This window comes from Varroa jacobsoni, unplaced genomic scaffold (assembly GCF_002532875.2).
Source record: "Varroa jacobsoni isolate VJ856 unplaced genomic scaffold, vjacob_1.0 scaffold_298, whole genome shotgun sequence".
In the NCBI taxonomy this organism is placed as follows: domain Eukaryota; kingdom Metazoa; phylum Arthropoda; class Arachnida; order Mesostigmata; family Varroidae; genus Varroa; species Varroa jacobsoni.
This window is the reverse complement of record NW_019213200.1, coordinates 216,302-241,860: the sequence shown is the minus strand read 5'-3', so window position 1 is coordinate 241,860 and position 25,559 is coordinate 216,302. Positions and strand designations below refer to the sequence as shown.

The window sequence follows — 25,559 nt, the reverse complement described above, 5'->3', positions numbered from 1 at the left end:
AGCAGCGTGCACCATAGCTGCTGCGTTCAGTGTCATCGGCGCCCCGCAATCCCTCGGTCGCTTGTCGATTGCGAAGGCACTTAATCACTAGTAGAAGGTCAACCGTTGACGCGGGGTTATTCACAGCGGTTTGTCCGCGCGGTTCCTCACGAGTCGGTCATTAGCACACGCGCCTGCTACTGTAGCCACCCGTCGTCGCAGGTCGGCTCGCGCTAGCCGCGAAGCCCCGCGCGGAGCGGGCCCCCCGGCGGCACCATCTCAGCCAGCATATTCCCCCGCACGACGCTCGGCCCTTCGGGGGGGCCGTCCGGGGTGGGTGGCGTGCCGGGCTTGGGCGTGCCCGCTGGGGGTCTGCTAGGCTTACCCAATGTCAATCATCAGGGAGGCAGCTTAACGAATTTGAACAACGTGAACAATCCCAATGTGCTGCAAGTCGGGGGGCCAGACGAGGCCCCCGGGGGGCGGAGAGGCTCGACATGCGGTCTTTCCCTTTCCCCACACCCGAGTCCGAAAGGACGCCGGCGGTCGATGATAGCCGAGTTAGTTAACCCTGGCGGCGGTGGTGGACTGCCGAAATTCAAACAGGGACCCCCGTCGCCACTCGAGCTCAACCCGATAAGTCAACACTACGAGATTGGACGATTAGTCGGCTCCGCCGGACCCGAACTCGTCTGGAAGATCTATGACGCCAAGCGAAAATCTGATAACAAAGTGAGTGTTGTCTCTGTTTTGGTTACGATTACCGACTTTTGCAAGCTGCGAAAGGTAGTTTTGCTCGTAGGTTTTTTTTATAAAGGTTATTCTGTGTAACTTAATGTAGGACAGAGACGCTACGTACGGCGTAGATCATGTGCGATTCGGGGTCATTGCAGGCTTGGTCTATTACATTAATAATATCAAAAACTGTTCAATGAAAAAAAAGAAGATTTTTCTTTATTATCTGAGTATATATGATCTCTTCTACGTCAGTAGCGTTTATTGTCCTCATTCCGAAGATATCGTGGTAAAATTAGGCGTTTTTCAATGTCTGCCTCTTCGAACTACTGAGTTATCTATAGACATCATTGAGGTGTATACCCGTAAAAGGTATCAGACGGTATACTTAAGGAAGTGCACTTTCGTCGCATCGGATAGGTTTTGAAAAGATATGATACGTACTTATAGAGTTTCGTTAAATTATGCTTCAAAAAACCGTATTGCTCTTTCTTCTCAAAGGAATTATCCTAAGAAGATCTTCCTTAGAAGCTAAACAAACTAATATTAAGTATAAGGAGGCAAATCTAAATCTAACCAATGCGTAATTTAGTGAATTTGCCCTACCGTTTAAAGATACAACAAACTGAATTCTGGGATGTGCCGTTTTTGTATTCGTATTAATGTACGGACTACGATTGAAGCTAGCTTATTCATCACTTTCAGTAACATAGGTAGAAGCACAGAAGACCAACAAAGTGAATATTATATTAATGGCATTGACTTTATGTCAATGACGGCAATAATTATTATAATAATTAACATGCACAAGTTAATTCTATTTGTGCTGTATGCGGTTCTTTGATGTACATGATCCTATTACCTTCGCCGTACCATTGAACATCCAGCAGATATTTACAAAATGCGCGTACGAGAACTTTTGCCCCGTAAATGGGTGTGTTTCTTAGGGTAAATCATTTTAACTACGTGTATACTTCTTTAGCTGGTTCGCCCAACAATGAAGAAATACCAACCCCTTACCTTTGGTTTGGGGTATCTTTCTGTAAGGAGATTCTTAGTAAGTCTTGTCATTTTTCTTTTGCCACGCCTTTTGTTAAGCTACGGGAAAATTTAATCTCAGCCTAGCTCATGCCGGTTTGAAGCGGAGATCGTTTTACGAGCACGCTAATTAGGGAACGACGCCTTGAAATTGATCACGTACTAAATATTCTGCTATTGAAGTTTCCGTACGAACCATAAAACGAGCTGATGTTAGCCTTTCTATCATCGTTAGTCAAATATTATGTTACTGTTATCGATGTTTTACTAGCAGAACGTGCTAGCGAAAGGAGCAACCTGACGGGACAAGCGCATTAAGTAATTCACACGGCGCTCTTTGACGCTGAGGTGTACTTCCATCGATATCATGCTTGCACAACTGTTGTCCATCCGCTGAATACCTGTTTCTTCCTCAATTTAGTTTAAGAAAACAAATACAGGCTGCCATAGTTCTGCCTTCAGTCGAATTTTGTGCCGCGGAGAGGAGTGGGTATTGGCAAATGTCATGGCAAATGGCCTCCGAGCACAAGCACTAAATAATTTCCTCCTCGCTATTTGTTTTTACCATTCCAACCGGCCGTCAACAAAAGCAAAATCTAATATAATCGCCAGTAGCATGGCAACTGGGTACAAGATCCGATGTCGCTTCGTCATGTTACTGAGGCACATTGAAGTCAACGTTAGACAATTCACTCGCAAGAGCTTATCTATTTCGTGACCAACTCAATCAGCTTAGCTCCTTTGACCCTGTTTTGTTTACCAGAGACGATAGACCCTTGCTTAGACTGCACAGGATCAGCCTGATGCCTGGACCGTCTAACGTATACGCGTGCCACGCACTAACAGGCATCAAGCTGGGTCGCGTCCTTCTCTCTAATCCACGTGTTAATTAGGCCACGGTTCGCTGGAATTAACTCCGTATTCTATGGGAGAGTTCTCTGCATCGTTGAGCTGGAACAAGGAATAGACACTAGCAGCGATGTCCATGGCCTGATGGCTCGCTACAGCATCAGGCGGTGCTAACGGAGACGTTAGCGTATATCGCCGAAATAGGTTCGCAAGGCTAAAAGCAAACCGTGTATCACGTACTACCCCATTGAAAATTCGAAGAACACATGGCGCTGCTTCCCATCGGAACCAGCGAACGAAGCAGGTCAGTGTCTCAGCATAGACAGGACTATGGGGCATGAAAAATAGGGGCTGCTAAGCAATTACGACTTTACAACAAGTTTGGTTAAAGTGGCCTTTCAGGCGGCCTTGTCGGGAAAACATCGAAGCTGGCCCGCGGAGTAGAGCGTTGTTCTTACGGCCGGGTAGAATATTCTAGCAACAGTTCTGTAAGGCTAGGCAAGAAAACGTGTCATAATACCGGCGCGTAAGTGTACGGCAGGGTTCGTTGACGTTGTCGCCTATCCATTCAATTGTTCTTTGTTCGAGACAAATGTTTCTAGCTTGACCCGGTCTTTAAAGGATCAGAATACAATGGCGTAGATGTAGATATACACAGTGTGTAATAGGATGCTGCCTGTCTACCTTACGTGAAAAGTAATTACTGTCAAAGAGCCGAGCTCATATAAGTAGATGTCGCAAAATTAACGTATAAGCAAAGTTAGAGGTCTTGCGATAGAGTATGGTATAAGTGTGTTTCTGGTTAAAGGCTACCATATAGGTATTTGATATGGGACAGAGCGCTTCCAGAACTGAAGTAAGCATCTTTTAATCGGAATAAGATGAGTGCTGGCAGATAATGGTTACGTATATCATTTCTGATTTTGCAGATTTAGCCCAACAACAAAACGCAATTATGCCAATCAGTACTGTATATATGCTATATGTATATATAGGACATTTGGATGTTACGGAAATTAAAGGGGTATTTATTGTATGAGTAACTTTCACTGCTCATGCCGATGAAGTTGTCGTCCTTTAGATATACTGGCGCCAAATTACTTTACATGACCTCTGGTATCAGTTTGGATTGGTAAGCCTTTCTGGACGATCGAGCTACAAGAATTTCCATCTAGATACCCTCGTGAGTAATCCTTCTTATGATAGCCAATTGTCTTTCCATCTTATTAGTAGGAGGCAATTTATGTCCCGTTTCGTCTTCTGGCTTATTAGGGAGCAGTTGTGGAGACAATCAAGCGGACTATTTTTAACTATTGAACATCGAAGCTTCTTTTTTCTTATGCACTCAGTGATTCGGTATTATTTAGCGACAGCCACCGTGAAAGGCTCACCAACGTAGACAAATGCTCTTTTTACGAGGCTAAACGAAAAAGGGACGGCTCCACTCCGTTGTTTTCGACATGGAAATACAGTAGATTTACCTTAACCTTTCTGTCCCTAATCCCCTAGTATTATGATTTTTAAACGCTAGTTGTTTTATCTGGACGTGTAGAGACTGTACAATGCTTATGGACTAAATTCGATATGCGCACGTATGCTTCGTAGGCCGTCTACAGCCGTTACTTTCGTATTTTGTACATCGTTATCGATCGCTAGTTGAAATAGGAACACGAAGGCTGGGAGGCATGGCTGCATGAGGCCGGTGAAAACGTTCGTCTTCGGCTTTCGAACACGTTGCTAAGCGATACACCCACGCAAGAACCTCGTACGTATGTACGGCATAAGGTGGAATATCTATCGCAGCGGTAAATACAATGCAAATATATATGTTCTATGTGCTTTAAGTAGAGGCATCAGCAATTTTAGCCATTGTCATACATTACGTGACGTGTAATCGAACGTTGTTTTGGAATAACGAAGCTTACCGGCTTCATTTGAAACGGCCGCGCTTATACAAGAGAAAAATAATCAAATACCATCGCAAAGAGAGATGTCTCTCCGCAAGTCGTACGAATGATCATCGGGCCGCTATTTTATAGATCGAGAAACACCTGTCGAAACTGAATGAATTAAGGATATATATTCCTACTTCTTTTCTACAATGACTCCTATTAGTACTCTAGAATCGGAAGCCAATTTGTTGTCATTGGTTCAAAGCAAACAAACACACACAACACTGTATATTCAAACTGTTCCAAGGCCGCCTTCGCAATACCGAGCAACTTTTATGGAAAAATACTCGAAGAGAAAAGTAATAAGATGTATGCTGTAAAAAGAGGCAAAAGTTCGCTGTTTCTAGTTCTATCTGTGATAGTGATATGCAATCTATGTATATGAAGAAAGTTGTTATTTTTCAATCAGGTACATTAATAATTAAAAACATTAATACTGGAGAATGAATTTATCGACTACTTTGTGGCTCGGTCGCCACTAGGCACCAACCAAGGGCTCATTGCTTTCCATCGTTTGATCTTAGTATTAGTGTGTCCGGAGAGATGGATCACTATAATAATCATAATAATAATAATAACTTACGCGGTCAATGAGGCCAATAAGAGGGTTATGATGCGTACTCAGTCAATAACTCGTTATGTTTTGTTCCCTGAAAGCTAGAAAATAGCTTACGTGTCAATTAGGGTACCGACGCCAGCGTGACTCATGCCTCGTTCACTGTCAACACCAATTAATCCATTCGGACAACGCAGAGCTTCAACAAAGCTTTCTCTGTCCATATTCATATATCTACAGAGGCCGTGAGCAGCAAGCTGGAAAAATAGTAAATTCCCGTGATGCTCAGAAGGGGCTCCGGAGTTGTGGTCTCTATGCTCTAGTGCGGCCAGCAACGCCCTCAAGCGTAATCTCTCGCGTCCAGTTCGAAACTGGGAAGTGCGGGGCTGCCAAGAAGAACATGCAGGCGGCCAGCAATGCTTTCTGTTCAGCCCATCTTTCCACTGAATAACGGAAACAACCCGGCGGGTCGTTTACGGACAGATAAACAAGGAACGGCAAAAGCAATGCACCAGTAAACACGCCTAAATAGAGATGACAAAGTTCATAAGATTTGTTACCTAGTACGCTGATTGTTTTTGGAATGATCGGTAGCCGCAAGCGTAATGTAAGTGTATCTGACGTAAATGCGCTCTGATTCGAGCAGAATACAGGCTGGTTTTGTAAACCACAGTTAGCAATTGGCTTATGCCTATAACTGGTTTATAGATACGTTAAACATGTCTTTGTGATGGTGCAACGGTTCGTGTGTGTCTCTACAGAACGCGAAAACAGTGATACGGCCTGCGCTTGAAAGCAAATGCTGATACGTTTTGATTTGTACTGGCAACGAGCCCTCCGAAGCGATACTTAACAACACTACTATACGTGGAACATTTACTTATTTCTTTAAACATGTTAAGCATGTTTGCCATCCAAAAATAGAACCTTATCAGCAGCAAGAGGTTCTACAGACGAGGCTTTCGCGGAGACAGATATTCCGTACCACAGCTCCGATACTGTGAAGTATTAAGCCCTAATAGTATGAATCTGAAGCATATAGTTTATAGCTTATATTTTCGATGCGGTTTTTTGCACAAATTTTTTATTACAAGATTGGTATGAAATGTATGTATGCAGTTGTTCGACTTCCATCACATGCAATATTGAAATCAATACATGAACTAGCAGATTCTTACGTTTACCTCGCTTTGTACAAAGCAAATTGCGTTTGTGTTTCCCGTTAATCAAAAAGTGTATTTTGGGTAACTACAAACTATTCCAGCTGGTTCAAGCTAATCGTCTCTATGTATATGCTCGTAAACACTCAGAAATGCCTAGCATCCCGACAACGATTCGTTGTTTTCCGGTGTTAGCATATCCTTTCTAGCTGCAGCAAATATTAACAAAACATTGCTTGTTAAGCAGACGAATTTCTGCCCTTCAAAAGTCGAGCGGCCCAGCCCACTCAGCTCTTGGCAAGCGGGCACATCCCAAAACATGTCGACAGGGTGCGACAAACATATTTTAAAGTCGTGTGCCCTTAGGTTTGCCTCAGAGACAGTTCCTACTTGCACCAGAACCCTTGTTAGGGTTAAGCATACGTTATGTACCTACTTTCTTACTTGTCAAAGACAGTTGAAAACCTGGCACAATGACTAAGCAGACGGCAACTGTTTACGTCTTATTTGGTCCAAGTAAGGTAATTGTAACTTATGAAGTTACTGAATTGCGAGTTAATTTATTGCTAGTTCAGGTTTTCGTGTAATTTTATTGTCGAATTGACCATCTAACTAACTATCATCTAGACGCCTAGAGCCTCTCTTTTATATTTATATAGATTTGATCCATATAAATAATAATAATAATAATTAAGCAAATATAAATGCGTTTCAAACAAAATAAGTCTTTAATCATGTGCGTATTGGATATAGCAACAACGGTAACTAAAACCAATCGTCCTCCATCAGATTAGAAAAAATTTGTCTTAACAAGATAATATGATGCTTCGTATGCTTAACAAGACAAAATGATGTTCCCCAAGAGACGCTTATGTGTGGTGCCTAATCGTCGGTAAGATAATGTCTCTGTGCAAGTCTACTGCCTATAATTTCCTTATCAATTATACGCCAAAATAGATTGCAGTTTTCCACTAACTGACTTTTGACCTGTCATCCCATGTATTGATACTTGTCCCGTTACTAATTTTTTGCAGCAAGTGGACTTCGTTGGAACAAGATTAGATGACTTGTGTCTCTTTTCACACGAGTCCCCTACAGGCTGCAACTTGAAAATGACTCTGAATTGGTCCCTGTCTTTCGATCTACTCTTTCCTTACCTAGCCACTTACCTGCTACATCCGTGCTATATCTTTTTTGTTGCCTTCCAGCGTGAGCGTCTGTGTGCCATCATAGTGGCATCACCTTACTATTGATCGTCGACTACGTTTCTCCATTGTAACTTAACACAGTTCCTTACCATAACTCGCAACCACGTAGCGTAGGGTCGGACCACACAGTCACACAGCTGCCGTTATGCAACGCGTAGTCTCCACCTCTGATTTTTCGCTGGGGCTGGCTTCTACTCACAACCCATTCTGATAGTTCATCACTTGCAACGTCTCCATCTCCGCTCAACGTCTTATTCAACCAAAAAATCATCAGCGACTTAGAGCGTATGAATAGTGCTCGCTGTGCCAAACGTCGTAATTAACGCCAAGCTGTCTGCTACGCTCGGCCCTGCTTGCAAAGGGCTGCAGCTCACGTAAGTGCCTTCCTCTCGGCGCTGGCCTAGCTGCTGGTCAAGCAGTGGTTATGATGCTATTAGCTACCTTTCCCTAAGAAACGCTGCTTCTGATCGAGATCGAGTGTGATAGATAGTCAGAAAGACTCCATGAGGATGCTGCATTAAAGAGCTTTCAGTTTTACCTAGCCTTCGTCTCTCTAGATCCGTACTGTTCTGACAGGCGTTAAAGCTCTAGCTATTCCATTTCTGAAAGAAGGAGCGGCGTTTTTTGTACACCTGATGGACTTTCCCTGCTTTACGCTCATAATGACAACTATTACAGATCCCGTCTTCAAAGCTCGCAGTTATTCCGGTGTCATATCTAATTTCTAAAGCACAGACTGCAGACATCACAGCACTTTCAGCTTTTGCAGAATCATGGGTATCAGCAAGCATAACGGTATCATGTTTTAGACGCGCTTTTTTTAATGCCAGTTGAGCAGGCCTCATGCAGCATGTCGTCACAGCTTGTTTTTAGCAACGACTCAGCTGTCGTTGGAAATTCACTACAGGTAGAAATCACCAGAATACAGGAAACAACTTTCACGACTTCTGCGGCAAACAATTGCAACTCTATCTAAAGTTACTGCCGGAGACTCAAAGAAGCTATTAATTTCTAAGGAACTAAAGTTTCCATTCATTGTTCCAAAAGAGAAACAACGCTGAGCCCTCCGTTCCCCAGCAAGATTTTATTTGAATGTTCTTTAGATAGTCACATGCCGGAATGAGGTAGAGCTGATCCAAGTACTATAGAAGTCAATTGCCGTCGCCATCGTATTATAGGGAAATAGCGATTCCGTTAACAGATCACATCGTCATCGAACGAGACCGACCTTCTAATCGCCTAGGAAGAAATGCTGAAGGGGATGAAACAGCCTTTGTCTACGCGGAGTGATGCCGGATGACATTCAGTCGAAGGACTGGATCCTAATGTGACCTGTAACAAATATTGAATCGATGAATGGATGGATGCCACAAGAATCGTTTGATATATGGCATGACGGAAATTGATCACTGGGTGGAGTCGTTAGCATGGCCTAAAAGTAGCGCCGCGAGAATGTTTCTAACAGGTTTTAGTTTTCTAAAAAGAACGGCTCCTTTAAATCGCATTGACGATTTACGTCTAATACCTGGGGCATAAAACGTTTTAGAATGTGTTAAGTCTTTCCTTTGTAAGTAAAAAGTTTCTTTGAGGGATTCACGAATAAAGAATTACTCCCGGAGACACACATTATTGTACTTCTCCTTTGGGAAAGAAGTCTGGCGCTGCAATTGAGCAATTTATGTGCCTAATCGTAATAACGGGCATGTCTATTTATAGCATGCCCTATTAAACTGTTGGTACTAAATGTTTGCGGACTGATCATCTTGCATCGTACCTGTAACCCGGATATAGGAGACAATTGAACTTTATGGTGTGAGACATATGCAATATCCGCTGGATTCTGAAAGGAAACAAGACGAAACTTTTGATTAAACCCAATATTTATATTGGTTTTGCTTTCTTAAAACCTACATATCTGAAGGGTGTACTAATCGAGTGAACTTACTGACCCGTTTATCCACACAGAATCGTGGTATGGCATAGGTGGGGGCAATTGCGCCTTGCATGGTATCTGTCTGCAAAATGGCAAGCAATATATAGACATCAAGTGAACTTGTGCTACGTGGGTTTAGTGTTACCTTTCCTGTATGGGTTCTACATTAACGTTAATAGCTCATACCTTAACATGTATACGAAGTGCTCTGCCGGAAATTGGGAAAAGCCGATGTTCTCAATTGATCAGCCGCATTTCAATAATCGATCTTAATAAAGGCGAAAAAATGCTCCGAAATCCGGACATCTAAATAGGAGAAAAGGACCTGCGCTTTTCTTGCGCGCTCGATGAGCAAAACCACCACGTGAACCAGTTCTCATGTGCGTTCTGTAAGGGCAGCAGCAGATTCGATCAGAAGGCTAATAGATGGCAAGCAAAGATTTTGACAAGGGCTCAACAGGAACCTGACTCTGAGTCACTTGCTTTGTATCAAAAAACCTGCATGAATATGGTATAGGGAAACAGGTCATACCCCGACTGCTGATCGAAACAAGGATCATAGTAGCACTAAGAAACTCATGTATCGTGAATATCAGTCATCGTGCCGATTGACAAGAGTCGTCAGTCATAAGCTTTTGATTTCTACTGACACAACAGGTAACCAGGCTGGTTTTCGCTGCCTATATCATAGCGCATAACAGACAAAAGTAGCATTGATCAATGCATTAAAACTCTTCATTTGCCTGATTAAGTTAGTTAACGGTAGTCAGTCTTTAGAGCGAATCGAATGGTAAGAGTGAAAACGCTACAGGGATCTGTGATCACATCCGTGTGTATTCTAGTAAGCTATGTTTACAGGAAAGCCGAAGGACATTTTTCCGTTTATGCGAAATGGGACTAGTGTATATGTTAATACGAAGCTCCTCATGGAAAAGTCTATTTTTGGAAGGACAGCTCAACAACTGTGCGCGTTTATATGCTCCGGAAATGTACACATATCTCTCAGAGCTGAAATTGTTTGTGTTCGAAAACATCAAACTTCTTTGCTGTTGGAATTATCTTGAAATTGCAGTTCCGTATTGGCTGTATTTACGAACAGGCCATTTGGCTAATTGGCAATTTGGATCCTGCACTCTAATTTTCTGAATTAACAAATTCGTAAGCCTCAAATCTCGGCTTCACCATTCGGCATGTAACTTTTACTTCATACCCTTTCCAGCCGTGTAAAAATAGCGTCTCGTTGAATATTTGCGCTAATATAAAAACGTCCTGCAGTTCGCAGGGCTTGTTCCAATATCCAGTTTGTAGACAGTGTCCAACTCGTTTACAGGAGCAGGTAGAACACAATAGCGGATAACCATTGATAAAACCTAGAAAAATATCGGAATCGTAGAGTACAACCCAATTGCTACCCATCGGTTTATATGAGCTAGACACCTAAATGCCACCAATGATGAAACCGGACAATCCCCCTCGTTGTTTTTTTTTCGCTTTAACAGTGAACACTTGGACTAGAGCAAACTACGGTTTGTACTGTATTTTTAGAACGATTTTTGTGTGGTTCTCTAGAATGATACGACCATGTAAATGATAACGCAGTTTTTTTGGCAGTTTTTCTTGAGCAGCCTAAAGGCGTTTCAGCTGTCGGGATATTAGGTTAGGTCGCAGTTGGCTCTATAGAGTGAAAAAACTATACTTTACGCACAAAAACAGCAGGTAAAGCCTGAACACTGTTTGCCATGCGTGACGTGACGCACTCACTATTGAACTAGACTGTACTTTGAAACGACGAGGAGAAAAACCACGGTAATCACACTTTTGTTAGAAAACTAGAAATGCTGAAAATTACATACGACAAACAGTTGTACACCTAAATTCTGCATAGGATAGAAGTAATTATATTATTTACCGTTACCGGTAATTGTCTTCTAGAAATGTTTTAGAGGTTGGCGTCTTAAGAAGTATTGGTCTCCTATTATACTAAGATCATTATTTCTTACGGATGCTAACTTCGTAAAAACAAGCCTACTGACAACATTTTTTAACTTGTTTGCCTGCCATAGCTGAATGCCCCTTATTTGATGAGTTGTTCTACAGATGGCACAAGGGGAGGAAAGGTTAATTACATTCGTCAAAACTATTTTGCAACTTCCGCGCACGTTTCTATTCGTGCTGTTTAGCAAAGACATTATAGTTACTTCGTTACGAAATGTACACGGACGAGGTCTAATTGAAGCTGCTTGACTTGTTGTTTTATTGGGATACGAGTGATAAACTCCACTGAGTTTTTCAATATGGCGTCTCGTTTTTATTTTAGTATGTTCGTAGCCTTCTAAGGGGCCCATGGCTACCGTCAGAAGAGGCGACCGCCGTTCGCCACATGCCTAAACCAACATACGCATATATACTGATGACTTCTATCAGCTAATAAAAACTTGCTGATCTACATTCACTTCCCCTTTGTTCACGCCAGCTAGGATATCTTTGACCGTTAGTTTCTTTCAGTTACCCCTAAACTATCTAAATGTACATATGGACGTAACTGCTCAGGGTGAAGCTCGCCGCTTGTGGCTGCTTGCACTTGCTGGTTGGCTGCACTGACCAACCGTGACCACCGACCATTGACTTAAGTGATTCGGCTCATTATAAAGAGAACTTAGCTCGATCCCGAAGATTACCCAACTTAAAGACTTCGCTATTTACACATAATGGCACGGCACGTAGGAGTAGCAACGTCAATGACGTTGACGTCAAACAAAGTGTCTGACAGATGGGTCACAGATTTTCTTTCCATCCTTCTACTGCACGAATAGAAAACTAACGTCGAGTTTATTAAATCTAACCGTATGCGCTTTTTGTTGCAAATTCATGCCTTAACATTGGATCACATCACTCTCAGTGCTCAGCTAAATGAGATGCACACGCATCTCCGACGAAGCCTTTTCACTTCGAATAGAAAACGAGAGATCCCAACAGAAAGAGTACACTGAGCTTTTTGAGATAGAGCAGGCACCTTGAATAACGCTACAAACCGCTCTAGGTATAGCGGTTTAGCTTGGTCCCCTCTACCATTGGACGATTACGTCGCGCCGATATGCTCTCTCAGTCTGATCATACGCTTGCCAGCCGGTCAAGTGTACGACCAATACAGGCTGCGTCGCGTCAATGGCACGAAAACGAATCCAAGACATCGACAGATCAATGAGATCTTGACAAGAGCTTTCGGATCTGGCTAGATTTTTACCGCGAGGTGATGAACGTGGACTAGACCGCCCTGTTGTCATTTTCCGTATCGCAAAGGTGGGAAGGCAATGGTCTGACGTACCATTGTAGTGGGCACTTCAAAATCTGTCGTCCATCGACCGCGGAGCTTTCTTGAAGGAACAAGGTTAGCTTGGGAAGGACCCCGCTTTGCAGAACGAACACCTGCAATGAATAGGGTTTACAATAGACTAATTCACATGAAAGCCACTGGGGACCAAAGGCCTAGATCCTAATGCTGCAAAGACTATCCGTGCAGTTAAACTTATTTTACTATAGTAATTATATATATTATGGGCATGATGATTGATAATTAAATAATGTAATATATAATAATAAATTAGAATTTTTCGCGTAGTTATGTTTAACTGGCATGAATATTGGTAGTTTTTATTGGTAATAATACATTTAAAATTCGCCAGTGATAATGGTTTGTGCCGCAGGCACCATTCATTTAAGTTATATGATGTGTAAATTGGTATGGCTAAATCCATCTGCGGCAACATCTCACTGTGGTACCTATTGTTTACGCTGAAACAGTAACCTCTTTTCATGTCTACGAATTGCCTTCCAACCTAGGTTGGAAGCATACTATATGGTGAGCTTCGAATTAGAGCTCGGTGTTTCAGAGTTGGTATGCATACGTTTGTGTAAGGTACTCCGTGTTGGCTCTTATCACAGCGAAAGCCCATTGATAAAAAAAAAATAAGCGTTTAGCTCGTCGATGTGGTTTACTTATATGTGATCCTAGCGGCTGAGAATAGTCCTATTCGTAAGGCTATTATACTTTCGTCATAACAGTATCTGTACTTCGCCACAATTACTTGCAAATATCTTTTAAGTATTAATATTCAAATTTGTGTAAAATTGCATTATTTTCAATAGCTTTGATAATAATTCGTCAAGTTAGCCTTTCTATCCACAACAAGCCTGCTGTCCTTGAGTGTTATTCGAAAAGGTTACGTATCGTTAGAATGTTCGAGCAGCTCCGACCTTTATCGAATCATCGCATCCGGATCATAACAGTGGCTACGTGTAAATTTTATGCACCAAGGACGCGTCAAGCAATTTACTCGATTTGCTTCGGGGAGCAAGGTGGCTGTGTTTTCCGTATCGCAAGAAGAAAAGTTTTTGGTGACAGCTACGCTACTGGAAGTGCTAGTGTTATCCAAGAAATGACCCCTAGCGTGCTTTCAAATCAGAATAACGTCCGCAAGTATAGGCACAAAACTTGCGTCTAATGGAGCTTTTCTGCATATTTTATGCAATAGCGCAAGTTCATAGGCGACAACTTCAAGCAGAACTTGGGCAGCTTGTAGTAATACTGTTGGTAAGCCTGCAAATAGAATTAATTTATTAAATCAGTAGGTGAAGGAGAAATTTTACCCAAAAGTGAGAAACCAAGACCGTATATGTATCGTGTATTTGGTTAGTTTCAATAGCAGGTCGAATAATAACATTGTGAGCCAGGCGATAGCTAGCCAGCGTTACTCTGCCACTTTGGTGTGGCTGACACGCGGTCTGGACTTGGCCACCACTACTTTATCTTCGTAACGAACGTGACCTATGCAGGGTAAGGCACTTCATTCACAGAAGTGACTTGGGCGGAACGGGTTCATTTGGTGGAGTGCATTTTGAACACCAGGGTATTTTACCGAGACCAATAGAAGCCCTCACTTTTGTGAAAAAAGTTCTTCTTGGGCGCGGGCTGTGGTGCCGTCCATGATAGGTAAACATTGAACCTTCATCGGACCCTGCTTACACTAGACTGCTTGGTCGACTCTGAGCTGTAGATGTCACCTATTCCACGTCGTTCATAAGGTTTTCTAGCCAAACGGGCTCGAGTTAGTCATAGGGCGTACGTACAGACTGCAAGAACGAATGAACACGGTCGGCCGTAAGGCGAAACCAAAATACAGTGCCGGTTCTTTACAAGTCAAAACAGCCGAACAGCGTGGACAAGAAAACTGCTTCAGTTTATTCGTTGGATATTCACGATGTCAGCGAGTGGTCAACAGCTGGAACGCTCAATGCGTCCACAAGCCATTTCGCTGACGAAGCAGGCGCTAGGACTCGTCTAATCACCTATCCGCTAAGCGAAGTAACCCAACCGGGCTTAACGCCTCTTTCAGTTTTCTATAACCTAGACACATGTACAGTGTATCTAACTCTGCCTTATTTAGTATATATTGAATACATAATCTGGAACAACCTTTGGGGATCCGGTAGCCTTATATGCGTAGCGGCTCTGGCCGCGCTTGGTCGAAGCTATAAGCATGACATGCGCGAATGAACGAAGGTTCAAAGACATTTGGATATATTGGCTGCTGTGAGAAATCTAGACGTGGCTACAGTCAGTAAGACTGACGAAAGCTTTTGGGAACCCGCGACTGGTCAGTAGAATGTACTTGGAGATTTGTCGAGCGTACAGATAATTGCGCTATGAAGTAGTTCCTTAATCATGGAGCCTAAGCATGTCTTTAATCATTTATGAAAAGGACCAGCGTAGCGCAATTAAATAGACCAATATGGAAGCAGTGGAATTGCGATTTATTAACAAAGAAATAATGGATCGAAACAAGCATATGCTATCCATTATCAGAGAAACATATTGACCTTTAGTTTAAGGTAACTAATATATGTAATCAATAAACAAGCTGCAAGTGCTGCAGTCGTTATCGTTAGGAGTACGAATGCGGCCAGGTAGGTTTGGCAATTAGGTTTACATTTAGATACAACGAATAACATCACGTCACCCATTATACAGCGGCCTTATTATTAGTTGGGCCTACCCAAAATCATCGAATGTGACAGAGACTAAAAAATATAGACATTGAAAGGTACCTCAGATGAGGGGGTGAACGGCAACAAACGGAGTTGCTATATGGAGTCTCGAAAGTATTATGATTACCTGTCTGATCTTCCTTATGACATTGTGCAGCTGCATTTCTTCAGCCAGGTGCAAACAGCCAGGGCGTACCTCCCACCAGCATCATCCTAAGAACGCTGCGCGCGAATGATTAAACAGCTTTCAGCTCGCCGGCTTCCGAGCTTGTTGGGAGGAAACTCGGTATGGAGCCTGCTATGGACTACGCGGTAGTTGCTTGGATTTTCACACTGTCATCCCTTGCGGGGAATCGCCAACGCAGCGCCGTCTTCCCAGCCACTGGAAGTCGCAGAGCGACGTTACTCAACGCAGCTGAAGGAACACGACGACAATGCACAGCCCTCTGTCCTGTGGAGGAACAGTGCAGCCCGCAAGCGTTACAATAATAGTAACAACCGCAGAGCCGTATGTAAGTTATACAATATGATTAAGGGACAGGCAATTCAGTAGCTGCTGGCGTCTTATGATAACGAATAGGTAGCAATCGTGGTCGTCCTTACCACCCGACGACCGCCGTGCAGCAATCTCTTCCAACCAGGATCTCGACTTGTTGGATTACGTTGAACCTTGAGCGCCACCGAAGATCGAAAGAAGCAGCAGTAGAGCGGCCCGCAGCGACGTTCTCTCCGCTAGCCCTGCGCTTCCTCAGCCAGAAAATCTGGACAAAGAGAGAGAGAGAGAGAGAGAGAGAGAGAGAGAGAGAGAGAGAGGGTACGGCTCACAAGTAAGCCAGAGCTACGACTGCCCACAAGAATAACCTAGGTTAGCCTGGAATTAGAGTAGCTAATTCGCTAGCAGAGCAGCGAAGCCAGTCCTGAATCGTGATAGCTAAGGTAGTCTCGATCTGTTGTACTTCCGTAGAACCCTGCAGCTGCGACCGGGCCTGGCGCAACTGGCGGATGTCTATCAACTGATAGCAGAGGTCACCTTTGGCTAGCGATAGCTACGACGATGAACTGCGACGGAGAGGAGCAGTGAGGCGGCTTTGGCCGGTATGGCATCGGTCTATGAGTCGCGCAACGCGAACCTGCAGGATGGGACCGTCGGGTCTACTTCCAATACAATACAATATATAGTTATATGTTAGACGACAAAGTCAGACCGCTACCCCGTGCGCACTTGCAGCATCTCACTTGTGCTTTTTCTATCGGTCTATCTGATAAGCGCCATAGAAAGCGACCCGGCGTGCGCAACAGGGTGGGAGATACAAAGTAGAGCCAGCAATAGTAACTAAATACTACTGCTCAATTGCAAAGTGCGAAGCTACATGGAGGATGGTGATGACAGCCACTGACGTATCTAGGTGTCCACCTGTAGAATGACTACAATGCAATACAATACTGTACGTTGGTTGGCTGACAACCATCAATGCATTGCGTTGATACTGCGAGGGCCGAAAGCATTTTCAGAAGTTCCCGCTTAAGGGTTTCCTAGTTGCCGTTACGTAAAAGCGCCTTTGTATGGGCAAAGGCAGATTACGATGGGGTCTTCGAGAAGCACTGCAGTCGGTGCAGACAGCCAAATTTTTTGTGGCTTGCCTTCAAGACTCTACGACTCTGTTATGTTAATACTGTTCCCCGTGTCACGTTTGTTATTGTATTATGCTAATGCTGCCGCCCCTTCTGTTCGCGCTGCAGTGATGTATTCTGTTTACTTACGTTTGCAGTGTGCCTTGTGGTAGCCTGCGCAAAGCCTAGCACGAGTGGTTGCCCCCTATTATGTAGGTCATTTTAGAACGAAGGTTCAACTAGCCTTCTAGCAATGTTAATCTTCGCCAATCGAGTCTGTTTTAGTATCTGATCAAGCTTAAAATTTTCACTGTCAAATTTAAACTCGTAATTTTCCCTTTAAATTATTCATAGAGTATTACATGATAACATGATTTTCGGTATTTGAATAGAATACATCAGCCGTATATATCAAGATCCGAAAAAGCGGTGGACAAGTGATATAAAAAGAACAGTCTTTGGCAGCCTTTTAAGCCTAAAGGGTTGCAGAAATGTTCTATAAAAGAAGGCGAAGAATCAAATTTTTTACTTGGGACAAGCCTATATCAAATAGAGTTTCGCGTTGCATCGTTTTGAATTCACTTGGTGTTGTACGTTTATTATATGAACGAGCGACCTACGGCCACGTCTGGAAATATATAAACGCAATGTACAGTAGAGATTATCTTTTCATATGCATATTGTGTTAGCGGAAGAAGTTGCTGTTTCCTTGTATTGAAAATAATGGCTTTGCAAGCTATTTTTTCTATGATATTACAAAGGCCGCTGTAAGCGACACGCTTGCCCCGCCTGATGGATCACCGCACGTACCACTTATGTATATATATATATATATATATATATATATAGGCGCGGCTCAAGCTTCTGTGTACGCCAGCGAAACTTGTCGGTCTTTTGGTGACCGCTGAAAAATTTATCTCAAAGACTTAGCGAGCACCGAATACAGGCGTCGTGAGAAATAGTGACGGTGTTTGTCCAAAGTAGCTAGTCTTTTTGGAACTCGCTTCCATGATTGCGTTGTATACACTTTTTCACATTGGTTAGCGTGATTTATGCATCAAATGTTAGGCCAACAAAGGACAGCCTACAGGGCATTTTTATTTGCACCGTCAAAGTAATCACATAACTTCTAGGCTTTTCTTAGGATCGTTTTAGACCTTTACGCTGTCCTGCATAAATACACTAAATTTTTCGTCCCGATGCAGCATATAATACGTGTTGTAAGGGGAACGTATCAACGACACGTTAGAAAACACCCCGAGGTCAATCGCATGCGCCTTTCGGGTGTTTTTGTTAAGCACTCAAATTGCATCAAAATGTCTTATGAGCCAGCATCTATGTAACTCAATTTGTCCTTTGGAAGGTGTCCACCCCATAGCAACATCAGCATTACTGAAACATCCAAGTCGTTAAATTTCGGATCTCCAGCCCTAACTCCCTCGTGGCAGAATCGGAGATGTTAGAATCGTATGGATGGCGAGATACTAAGGCCGTGGCATAAACGCTAAAATAGCCTGACTTTACCTTGAGTTCATACATAGAGCAGGGTCAATGCAGGCCCATGAATGAGTTCGACGCAAAGCCTGGGTCACACATACCTAATCACTCTGTATGAAAAGTAAGGTGTCGGTGACTGGGACGACTTTGGGTACGTGGTTGTTCATATTTCTAGAACCTCTCGGCTGGAATATGTTAATAAAGACGTATTGCCCGTGGATTAACTTTCCATTGGGACTCCTTCTTGCATGTGCTAATCTGATTATTTTTCTCTCGTCAATTCCGCGCCAGTATCAGATTATCTCTCTGTCTGATTCAATTGTGGTAAATCGCATGTTTGGTTTATAGCAAACCCTTGCGAGGACTAGTAGAAAGCTGAATCTTTTTACATTAGTTAGCTCTTTGCATTAAATACTAGTTTAATAGGCAACTGGCGATTTCCTGAATGCTGTGTCGGTCAGTATGGGTCCTATTCGTACATTCCGAATTTAGTTGAAGTACAGAGCACGATTGCGGGAATACGTTCCGTATGGCCTGATTTAGACTTCACGTAACAGCAAATACTGTCCATCATTTATCTAATTCATAATGTGCTGTAGAAATAGGGTTTCACCAAATGATAGCAACGTTACCTAAGCGCCCGTGGGCATCAGCTATGCCTAGCATGATGGTGAGTGCCGATTGCAGCTCGTTTTGTCCTACAACATCGACTTTGCAATATGCGATACCTTGGATGGCAACAAGTGACTTGCCTTATTTGTATTACTGAATTCGGAATTTAGGCCATAGGATAATTTTGTCAGTGAACTTCGAAAGCAAACGATCTGGTATTTAGTCAACGACTACAAAGTGTTATACTGATCATTGTGAAATTAATGTGTTCCCGTGCTGAATCGTATTTTGTTAGGCATCAAATACAAGTAGATCGTTCAACGACGAAAATCCTTAGTTCTATTCGAAATTAATTTATTGATGATAAAATGCTATTTAACAAAAGAAATTGTTTTACATGGCTAATAGGCGCAACGTGAACGTACATTTAGTTGTGTTGTAGCCGTTTTCGGGGGGTCGAACAGAAGACGTAAGGACAAAAAGGGCAGTCTATATGGGGTCTATTAAATACCGATGTATTAGTTGTGACAATCTTCTCTAAAAGGAGGTAATTTTTAATAGGCCAGTATTATCATGGTTGTCAATCAAACTGTCATGAAAGTAACACCGGGAACTCAGAACCATACATAGCCATCAATTCTAATTTACGACACACATACGAGCTGTGTATGATTATAATCACTACGGTGATCCCTGAGGCAGGACTAGCACACTTGCCTATTCATATCAGTATATTACAGCCTACTATACATCTGGGTGAAAGAAATATTCCGTGAAAGATTAACCGCTGTCGTTTTATGCCCTCATTGACTGAACTATGTAAAATAGGACTTCCAAGTCACAGGCATTCAATTCAGTGGACTCGTTTCCATTTTACTACTACCGTATTACAGAGTCTTACGTTTCCGGCTTTGTTTGCTCGAGTCCACTAGTGAAACCGATGCCGTCTGCCTCTTCCTTCGTAGCTCTTTCAGTTCCAAGCAGATTTTTTGTTTGCTTCTCTGTTAAGCAAGCCAAAGCCTTTGGCAAAGTGAGTTTGAAGTATGCAGTGAAGCTTAAGTGGCACCACCGTCGATGTTCTAGCAACCGGGCTTTCTACTGCTGCTGTTAAAGCAGTACATACATCCGCGCAAGCTTCCCCTTTTCTATCTCGATCGACGGGCAGCAATATGTTCCAACGCCCGTCTCCTGTTAGATATTCCTTTTTCAGTCAATTTTTCAGCTGCCCGTATCACTAACAGGATTGCTCCTACTTGGTCCGCACTTGTTCAGCGATCTCTTTCAAGCCGTGCACAAGTACTGTTCTGTCAAGTTCTATTCGCTCTAACCCTAGATATACGTAGGCGAGCATTACAGATGCTTCTCGCAGAGATCCGCAATCCTTGTCTGCTTCGGCCTGTCGCGTTCTTGGCTCTCTTTCGCGAGCAAAGACCCTTGTCAGCTTCCACTTTTCATTAATGACGAGCCCTCGATATAATTGGCTTCACAAAAGCATTTGACAGTCGGCGGCAGATGCCAGGCCAGTGTAGTAGGGAGCTATTTCAAAGCCTCTGTTGGAAGTTGTCTTACGGGCACTATCGTAACGGAAGTCCTAAAAGGCATGTCCCATGGAAAGTGAAACGACCATAAGAGATGATCTGGCGCTTTAAAACCGAAAACATTGGAAGAAAGAAGCCAACGTGCACTAACTGCGCATCCGACCAACGTGGCTAGTAGTGGTTGAGCGTGCCATATTAGAGATACTGACAAAAGGGCAAAGCTAGCGGCAGTACCCAACGCTGTGGGCATCTCGAGTTGTTTTTCTTTTTTCAGTCAAAAAGCAGATTTCCCTGCAAAACGGTGAATGTCGAAAACGGGATTTCCTATTCGGTCACTATGCAAGAAGGCCGATTTTAGCAGAGAAGACGGACGACTATTTGCTAGCATAGGACGATTGTGACATCTTCTACACATTAAGCATAGGAAGAACCATCATTTGGAAGACACTGCGCATTTAAGGCTATTTAAGTGTTGCATCGAGTGAAATGTTGTTACGCAAAGCATCGTAGCGAATGCATTAGATATACTTCCAAAAAATCAATATAACAAACAACTAATTGGGATTAATTTTCTAAAAATCAAAGTATCTATGGTTGCAGGAAGCTAACCTGAGTCTGTTGGGCAATATTTCTGATACTTTCTTTTATCGAGTTGAAATTCAATTTGGTTTTTGTAGTTTGTTATTTTTTGTAACAGTTTATATTTCGTACAACCTCGTGTATTCTCTATTAATGAGAGATTCTTTCAGAATAAGGCGTACATCAAAGTGTAGTTCGAACTGTGTAGTAGAATCTGTCGTGCTAAGGAAGCTCTGCATTTATCGTCAACATCAAATGCAGTCATATATAGACACTTAGTAACAGAAGAATGTTCAATGCCTTGTTATCAACGACTGGTACGAAGCAAACTAGAAGTACGAAAGCCACGTCGAAGCAATAGCGGTCTAATCCAGCTACAGTCTGTGATGCAAGGGCGTAAGAAGTTGACTGTAGAAAACCGTCAACAAAATTGACCTTAATCACTGTAGATGCAAGTCAGCACGTCTACTAAGAGGCGCACGACGTAACGGAGTAGATTAAGGAACTAAAGGTGAATTGGGCTGAGTGGGGTAACGCAGAACGGCTCGCTAAGGTACGCGGCTGCTAGGCACGGTGGCCTTGTTACCTCACGTGCTTCGGGCGTCCCCGTCGCTCCGGCAAACGGCTGAAGTGACGCAGCCTTGCTGATGTTGGTGGCGGCTTCTTCTGAGAACATACTAACAGTGCCGTTTCCTTTAAACTGCAGCCAGAATGACTGCCACTATACGGTCAAGCGAACGGCGGTTCCATGCTCGTGGTCTCCCCAGAGGCAAGCATACACCGCCACTAACGCCGATCGGCTAACAAAAAGCCGTGGAATAGTTGACAAGAACGGGCCAGCCAGCGGCGGCAACGGCGATAACGAGCACTCGCCAAGTAGTAGCAAGACGCCATCGCACATCCCTTGTGAGTAGTACTGCTAGCAGCATGTTCTTGAATAGAGCAAAAATAGGAAAAATGAAAAGATGCTACCTAGATATAAGGCATCCTCGAAAAAGACTGGAGACGAAAAAGTCGAACAGAGACGAGTAAGCGACCGACCGACCAAGTGGACGAGATGCGTAGACAAGAGAACGCGGCCCAGGCGATGCCGAATGCGGATATGGTGACAACACTAAAAGCGGACAAGAATGAGACGGGGCGAGCGAAGAGCCCCTCGTAACCTTCCCCGCATCCAACGAAAGAACTAACGTGTTAGAGCCAATAGAACGACATGCGGTGGGCAACACAACGTTGGTCCGTTTGTCAAAGAGCGATGGCGAGAAGGCGGAAAAAAACTGGAGGCGGAAAGGCGGACGGTGTACAAGCTGGTGCAAGGAACCGAAGTACCAGCCAGGCAACAGCAGGCGGAAAAAAGTTGCTATCTATTGCATTCGTCGCTGTTTGGAAGCCCTTGAACGTCCAAAGATGGCCCCACTATGAAGAATACCCCTGTTGGGAGCCGCCCCTACCACAGTGGCAATGCGCTTCTTCACGCATGTACTAAGCCTTGGCCTAGCTTTCTTATAATAACGATGGTACTATTGGGGCAAAAGAGTGTTAGAATAGAAGGTAAAAAAGGAGAGGCCGAAGGCAAAAGCGGACGAGGGACGGATAGCAGAGCTCGACACGATAATAGCAACAGTAGTTTCGGCAGGAGGGCAGCTGCCAAGCAAATAGCAGCGGTCCGGGATCTACACAGTGCAAGCTCGTCGTCATCTCGTCCCAAGATAGTGACGAAACTGGCACAAAAGAGTGGGCGTAAAAGGGGAGGGAGGGGGGGGTATGAGATGGAAAACAGGCTTGTGTCAGCTTGGTTAGGAGGCATGTAAAACTTTTCCTTTCTACCAGCACCGGCTAACGCTAGCGATGTTGCCTTAGCTAACACTACATGTTGAAAAGCTTAGGATCGCTTTGGTTTAAAGCAGGAAATAACTCCAGTGCTTACAGGATGCTTTAAATGCGATCGTCAGGGAAAAACGTACTTTGAGAAAGAAAACATAGAGAGAAAAAAGCTCGATAGAAAGAAAGGACAATAAAGTAAATCTTAACGGAAAGATAACGTGTGGCTCTAAAGTCACGAACAAGGGACGCAGGTAACGCGCCTTCGAACAGATCTACGCATGCCGACCTGGGCGGGAGGCAATTCTTAAGTAATCGGGGAAAGTAGCAACTGTACGCAAGACAAACTGTCGCAGAAGATTACGGGGAGGCACCGTTGTCTAGTGCTGCGCAAAAGAAACAAATTTAGGCTGTACGACCATTAGGTTAAGGTATTGCAATAAATAAGGGCTATTTATTTTTTGCTTTTTTCTTATTATCTTCAACTGCTACTACTAACTACAACTAATGACAACTGCCGTTGTCATTGTTATTTGTTGTTGATAAGGTACGTTTTTGTAGACAGACTATTGTTATGGCTAGCAATCTGTTAACAGGCAACTATTCCCTACTATGAGTGAATTCTAAACCGGTTCTTTAACAACTTAAGTAGTCCCTGTAATCAATGAGGACAAATTGAATAGAGTTACTTTTCTCACGTTTAGGGCATTCTGTAAAACCTACAAGTACGTATGGCTAAACCACTATTTGATCTCATTGCATATAGGCATAAATGTTTCGGGTCCTACTTTTGATACTGGTCGTTAAACATTAGTTAAAGACTGCGAGCTACCAGCATGAAGGAGGTTTGCCTGTCTAAGCCCAGCTACAAACCTGGATCACTTTACGTTTTGCTCAGGTTATTAGGTAAACATGTTGTCAGCTCACTGTCACACGAAATATAATCCACACCAAACCCGTCATTCAACTCAGACGTTACACCGCACTACTATAGTTTGGGATACATTTTTGTATTTGGAACGTAATCTTCCAGCAGAACGTACAACAAACGTGAAATCCAGAAGACTTGAAAAGGTTTCTCAAATACATCTTCCTCTTACTGCATAGTTTACTGCTGGCATGGTTAGGTTGATCTGCCTTGCAGGATACAACCTCTTACGCTTTCTCTCGACTAAAACTATCATTTAGAATATAGTCTAAGAGGAAATGATGTTTAAGGTACGTTGAGCCATTACGTTTACCTAATGCGATTAATTGTTTGTTCTGACTTCTAAATGCATTTTATACAAGGGTATCGACCTTCGACTGACGCGCGCAGACTACAAATCGACCCTGAACGCCTCAGACAAATTTCGTTTGATGAAGAGCAAGTCGACATGCTCCATACGTTGAGGAACTTGCAACACTATTTTTGGCCGATTCGCTCCATTAAGTTGATTGCTTTGGATTAAGTTTTGGAGAAATGCCGTTGGTTGCGCCGGCTTCTATCTCTAGAGCTGTGCCGTGACAGGCATTCCAGCTGAATGTGGCTGCCGTAATACTGTGACTGTAGAAACCATGTCACTCCCGTTGCGGCCCATTTCAGCTACATTCATTACTTTGCTTTGTTTCCAGTGCCCTGTTTGGTCCTAGAGAAGCCTGTTGTCTGCCTGTGTTGCAGGAGCCTCATCGAATTCGACGCGTCGAGCTCAAAGATTTCGACCTGCGCGAGCGACGCAAAAGGGGAACAGACAGTAGGCCATATTGCGCATTGCGTTCCAACTACATGAGACTTATGGGGCTATGCCGTTTCGTTCTTCCACACTTATCCCGAGTGAAAATGGTCGACGATGATGTCCGGAAGTGCATTGGCGTTTGGGACACATCATCTATGCACACATTTCTTCGAACTCGCGAACATTCACAAATGCTATTGTTGGTTCCGATGGTGGGCGTTAATGGTCCATTGGATGAATGCCCACCGTTGATGGAAATCATAGTTCAAATGAAAAAATAGAATACGGTAATCAATCAAACACCGTTGTATTGCTTCCCTCAGTGTGTGGTAATTAGGCATTGATAAATAGTTATGGAGGATAATTACTCTAAAATATTATATACATATATATAATGTCAAGTTGAATACGTTTAGGAGCTTAGCAAATCATCAGCCGTCTGTACTGATTGGTACTAGGGCGGCGAAACGTGCACTATGATGAACTGCCCTTGATTCGTTTATATATATATTTGACAATTTATTTTCTGAACTTAATAATACTTACTTTCGACGTTTCAAGATAATATTTGCGTTTCGATGGACTTAAATGATAATTCCCCTTTTAATCAGCGTCAAGGTACTATGTCCATCACGTTACCTTGCACCTGTGCATTCAACACATAGACCATGGTCAATAGCAAACAACAAACAAAAACAAAGTTTTCCGAAGTAAGTGCCTTGGCTGATTAT

General features: G+C 43.2%; 1 protein-coding gene and 1 long non-coding RNA gene across 2 annotated transcripts in view; one reads left to right on the top strand and one right to left on the bottom strand.

Moving 5' to 3' along the window:
- The first annotated feature begins 231 nt into the window (after positions 1 to 231).
- bma (SCY1-like protein bma) overlaps positions 232 to 25,559 on the top strand; it is a 90,299-nt gene continuing 64,971 nt past the window's right edge. The window contains exon 1 of the mRNA XM_086967743.1: positions 232 to 711. Coding sequence (XP_086823869.1) covers positions 529 to 711 — 183 coding nt within the window. The 5' untranslated portion in view covers positions 232 to 528. The remainder of the gene's footprint in view (positions 712 to 25,559) is intronic.
- LOC147753685 (uncharacterized) lies at positions 8,508 to 25,512 on the bottom strand. The gene is made up of 4 exons (XR_015310456.1): positions 25,375 to 25,512; positions 12,736 to 12,836; positions 9,252 to 9,317; positions 8,508 to 8,809 (listed from the first exon to the last, which is right to left on the bottom strand). It is a non-coding gene; the product is annotated as an uncharacterized LOC147753685 (long non-coding RNA).